The following is a 5545-nucleotide window of genomic DNA, read 5'->3' as shown; positions in this document are numbered from 1 at the left end:
AATCCCAGTGAAGTCAAAAATAGTCAAAAGAATCGCAAGAAACCAAGCAAAAGATGATGTAAGAAAGTTTGACGCAATGGAATTTATAAAACGGAAATATGCATATAACACCCTAAGTTTTGAAATTTACAAATAAAGTCTTACAATTTAATAAATATATGTGGAAAATATTCTATGTTAAATTTAAGCTAATACTATTTAGGCACATGCGAATATTCTGTCAGATTTAATAAATTTAAAATAATAATTAAGCATGGCCTGAGTTTTTAGTTTTTAAGAAAGGTAACCAGTCATTCTCATCCACATAATAAATTAATCTGGGCTGTGCGACAGATTGAGTATAAAACGGGCTGGGTTGGATTGGGATAGGCTAGGTAGGGTTGAGTTGGGTTAAGTTGTATTAAATAATTAAATTGAGTTGAGTATAGATTGGTTAAGTATAATTTAGATTGAATTATCTAATAAATATAAATTATAAGGTTTAATTTGAGAATACTTAACCAAATTAAGTATTTCCAGCTCTATTGCCAGGGTCGAAGGACACGAATCATGGTGTCTGCTGATTACGATCGGACAGCCGACCTGAGAGCCCTCGACGCTACCAGAGCCGGCGTCCGCGGCCTCGTCGCCGCAGGCATCGCCGAGCTCCCCCGCGTCTTCCTCCTCCCTCCCGGGGAACGCGTGGACGCCGAGGCGGCGGGAGGAGGGGGAACCCTTGAGATCCCCGTGGTTGACCTCGGGGGCGACCGGGAGCAGGCGGTGGAGGCGGTGAGGCGGGCGGGGGAGCAGTGGGGGTTCTTCCAGGTGGTGGGCCACGCGGTGCCCACGTTGTCGACAGAGGCGGCGGCGGCGGCGGTGCGCGGGTTCCACGAGGGGGAGAGGGAGGAGGTGAAGAGGCGGCTCTACTCACGCGAGCCGGGGAGGGCGGTGAAGTACCACTGCAACTTCGACCTATACCAATCGCGCGTCGCCAACTGGAGGGACACCCTCTACTGCCGCATGGCGCCGGACCCACCGGCCCCCGACGAGCTGCCGGATTCTTGCAGGTTTGCATCGATAGCACCGATTTAATTTGGAAGCAAACAAGGCTACGATAAAGATGAAAAATAAAAAAATAAAAAATTTATCGTGGAATTATTCCTAGATGCTATCCTGATTCTTATTTTGATATATTTACTCGGATCCAAATGATCTCTTATATGATTAAGCATGAGAATTTTTTCTGCTCAAATTGTAGGGAAGCACTTCTAGAGTACTCTGAACATGTCAAGGGATTAGGGAATACTTTATTCGAGTTGCTATCAGAGGCACTCGGACTTAGTCCGAGCTATCTAACGGACATTGACTGCAACCAAGGGCAAATTCTACTGTGCCATTATTATCCTCCGTGTCCTGAGCCCGAGCTCGCCATTGGGACAAGCAGGCATTCGGATTCTGGATTTCTAACCGTTCTCCTCCAAGATCATGTCGGTGGGCTTCAGATTCTTCATGAAGACCAGTGGATTGATGTTCCTCCTATTCCTGGAGCACTCGTGGTAAATATAGGCGATCTCCTACAGGTGAGGTTGGATAAAATTTAAAAAGAACTGTTAGGGTATGTAATTCTTTTTTCTTCTTAATTAATTTGGCCATTAGTATAAAACTTTTTATTTAATATGGTTGTCAAATAACTACGGCATGATGAATATCGACTTGATTCATTGGTTTATGCTTCATATTTATTTCGAGTCTAGCTTATCATAATAGGAGGTGTAAACGAGTTGAGTAGCTCGACTGGAAATTAAGACCAGCTAACATGGACTTTAGCTGGGCTCACCCAAGTATCAAGCTAGCTTGGCTCGGTCTAATTATGACTTGCCTCCAAAATATTAAGAGTTTTCTTTTACATAATTGTAAAACTTTTTAAGTATCATATTACCAGGACATTATTTTTAGAAAGATCATAATTGCAACCGAATAAATCTTTTTGACTCTTTCAAAAATTATCCCTCTTGATTAGTTTTTAACAAAAATATTTGTAAAATATTCCTAATAAATGATTGATAAATTTAACAATTTTACATAAATGACTAAAATATCCTTATATCTTGGAGTTTAAATTGTAACATATTCATCAATGATTTTTATCTTGCATAAAAAATATTATCTTTTCTTGTCCCATGATATCAGTCTATCAACTATAAATTTTAAACAATTTTAAGCAATTTTCATTACAACAAAATAGTCTTTTTTGTAATTTAAATTCTGGTTTAACTATAATTAATTAGATTTAACTAACTGGATGTGATATTTTTAAAATAGCTTACGATTTCAATGGCAATTATGAAATTTTTTGAATGCAGTGACAATAATAATTTCACCTTAATTCTACAGCATCCATGCTATATCTTATTTCTACTAAATGACATTATACATTACTAGTCCGTTATCTAAATCTTTTGAGTCAACTGAGTATCTATTATTTTCATTGCTGTAAACTAATTCGGATCATCTAAAATTATCTTTTTCTTTGCATATGCTTCAGCTAATCTCCAATGATAGGTTCAAGAGCGTGGAGCATAGAGTGCTAGCCAAGAACGACGGCCCAAGAATTTCAATTGCCTGTTTCTTTAGTACCCACTTCCATCCATCTTCTACAAGGATATATGGCCCAATCAAGGAGCTCTTATATGAGGAGAACCCTCCTTTGTATAGAGAAACACTTGTTAGGGATTTCATGAAGTACTATTACTCTAAAGGGTTGGATGGAAAATCTGCAATATCACATTTCAGACTATGAATTTTCTACTATATATTTGAACATTGTAGAGAGGTACTCTTCTTGTGTTGTGTTATTTACTATATTATGGCTTGTAAGATTGAAATATCTTGAATATTCAAGCAATTAGAAGTGTATTAAAAGACATATTTTGATTAGTGAGTTTCTTATGGTATTGTAACCTCTTGCTACTTAACAGTCTCTCCTGTCTTGGCGCGTTTCGATCCGGACCTTGACACGACTCTCTATTCCTCAGACATTCGCTTGGAGCATTTTATAATGTGACCTTGACGCCTTTCATAGGTTAATTCATCCTTTTGGCTTGGTTGGCTGATAACAAGGATCAATCATGTGGTGGTGCAGAAAGGCGTATGTGCATCTAATTCGATCATCTTTCTACTAAACGTATGGGTAAGCATTTTTTATGGTATTAAGAAAACAGATAGGTTTCCTTCACCTTTTCTTTTCAATTAATGGTCTTTCTTGTGTTAAAGATAGTCGGTCAAAAGTAACAAGAGGGTATTATGTGTATTAGTATTTATGTAATTGGCAATTTTGATCAAAATAAAATTATTTATATCTAGTTATTTATTGTATGAGCAATGGCACACAAGTTTTCATGAAGATCATAGGTTATTTTGCATAAAAAGTTCATAGGAGTTTTTACAAATGTCCCTCCTCTTGCATTCGAATAGGTCGTAACATTTTCAGTGTTCCACAAGAGCTGAGTTTGAAAGTTTCTAGATTGAAATTTCATAATGTCAAGATTTTGAAGATTGTTTGAACGTACTCATGTTAGAATTTCTATAGTTGTCTAAAATTCAAAGAAGGTTAAAATGATCTCAAGATGGATATTTCCCATTGTCTAAGTTTTTATCGAGCATTCGAACACCGTTTAGGCCATTCGAACATGCTATCTATTTTAGAGAGTTCAATATGATAAATATTATGGACCAGATCTGGATTAATCCAGATGTAAAAAAATTATAAAAAATTAAGTGGTGATAGCCTCACGAGTTAGGATTCTAATTGCTCTTGTTTTCTCATTAATTAGATGTCTGAATGTAAAAATATAATTAAAATAGTAGAGCAAGGTCAGAATGGGGTAAAACAGTAAATATATGACGTTAGAGCAGTATGATACACCTAGTTAAATTCTTTTGTTATTGTATTAGTTATTTATTTTTATTAAAATAAATATTTTGTAGGTTGCATTCTAACGCGGAAGGGGTCGCATTCGAACGCATTTGCAAAAGCTTGCATCAGTTCGCAAAAATAGAGAGCGCGAAAAGCCCGCGTGTGAACGCCAACATCAATTTGCATCCACAATGAACGCCTTTTGTACGTTCGAACGCGGTCGGATGCGTTCGAACATGATCGACAGGAATCCATTAGAATTAGGATTAATAATTATTATTTTGGCTTGTTGGCTAGTCTCTATAAAGATGTGGATGGCGGCCAAAATTATTATGCTTAATGAATATTAGTTTCTATCCTCCTCTATCCTCTTTATAGTCTCTCTACCCTAACCTCCCTCCTCACTCTTAACCAACCAGCCACCTCTACATTAGCTAGGTTTCATCTATCTTCTATTCTTCCTTGTTTGTTGAGTCAACCATCCACCCTCATTTTCATTATCATCCATAACCCTAACATTCACTCCACCAATCACCACCACTATTATCCCACTCTATCGTATTTTAGTCCTAGTTTTAGTTTGAATATGTGAAGGGCATAAATACAAAATACGTAGATTAGAAAGTTACGGATCGATCAAACTTAGTTTCGTAATTTTCTGACTATGTTAGAATATTTGGCAAATACTTTTTCCTGGTTGCGCGGATTGCTTCCTATAATTAATCCAAATCTAAAAGGGATCGTTCCATAACCTATCATTGGTATCAGAATTCGGCGAACCTCAGACCTCCATTAATGGTGGAGAAAAGGAAGATGGTATCAACAAGGAGATCATTGGAGAGCACACCGACAAGGGAAGACTCAATTCATGATAACCCTAACTGAGAGGCCGATTCCTAGGGGTGGCAATCGGGTCGGGTTAAGCGGGTTCGGGTCGGGTCAACTTTACCCAAACACGAACACGACCCGATTAATAAATGGGTTATATTTATTAAACACAAACACGATCTGATTATTAAATGGGTAACACGACACGGCCCGTCTAACCCGTTTAATAAACGGGTCGTGTTAACACGACACGGTAACATGACCCGTCTAACCCGTTAAATAAACGGGTCGTCTTGACACAATCCGATAACATGACTTGTTTAACCCGATTACCAACCCGATTACCCCATATAAAATTTAAAATTTATTAATTTATTCTGTGTAAATAATGTGTTAAACAAACAAGCAAACAAATTAATCTATTATCATCTCAAAACTCATTCAAACATAAAGCTGCAGTAATTAAAGCAATCGATGTTCAACAATCATTTCCTTCTTTCGTCCTCAATAACAATTTCTCCAATAATTAAAGCTGCAGTAGGCTTTGGTGCACTAGAAGCACTGAAGGTTCCAGCTAATATGGAGTTCGATGTATGTTCCAAGGACCGTCTATGCTTTGAGTTCATTCTATTGTATTGAAATGCAAAGTTTCTGCTTCCAACTGGTAATGTATTGATGGCTTCAACAACAGCTCCAACATGTTTAGCTATTTTAGAGGAAATATTGTCAACCTTGATGAAGGATGTTTCCCTGCCAAAAATAAAATGATGAGAATGCAGAACATAAAAATGTTAGAACCAGATGTTATTGTACAAGTTGCAT

At 37.4% G+C, this 5545-nt stretch overlaps 1 protein-coding gene across 2 annotated transcripts; it reads left to right on the top strand.

The window, feature by feature from the left end:
• Positions 1–372: 372 nt before the first annotated feature.
• Positions 373–4259, top strand: LOC140783783 (1-aminocyclopropane-1-carboxylate oxidase homolog 1-like). Of its 2 annotated transcripts, XR_012108184.1 has the most exons (5): positions 373–1046; positions 1238–1559; positions 2525–2812; positions 2958–3169; positions 3967–4259. XR_012108184.1 is itself a non-coding variant. In XM_073130826.1 (3 exons), exons 1-3 carry the CDS (start codon positions 550–552, stop codon positions 2777–2779), a joined length of 1074 nt encoding a protein of 357 aa, XP_072986927.1. In that variant the 5' UTR covers positions 373–549; the 3' UTR covers positions 2780–2949. The 2 variants fall into 2 exon arrangements, 1 of the variants encoding a protein (XP_072986927.1); XM_073130826.1 differs by lacking the exons at positions 2958–3169; positions 3967–4259 and having other exon boundaries at positions 2525–2949.
• The last annotated feature ends 1286 nt before the right edge of the window (positions 4260–5545 follow it).

Source organism: Typha latifolia, chromosome 3 (genome assembly GCF_019914945.1).
Source record: "Typha latifolia isolate L0001 chromosome 3, TyphaL0001v2, whole genome shotgun sequence".
NCBI lineage: Eukaryota > Viridiplantae > Streptophyta > Magnoliopsida > Poales > Typhaceae > Typha > Typha latifolia.
This window is presented reverse-complemented; position numbering and strand designations above follow the sequence as displayed.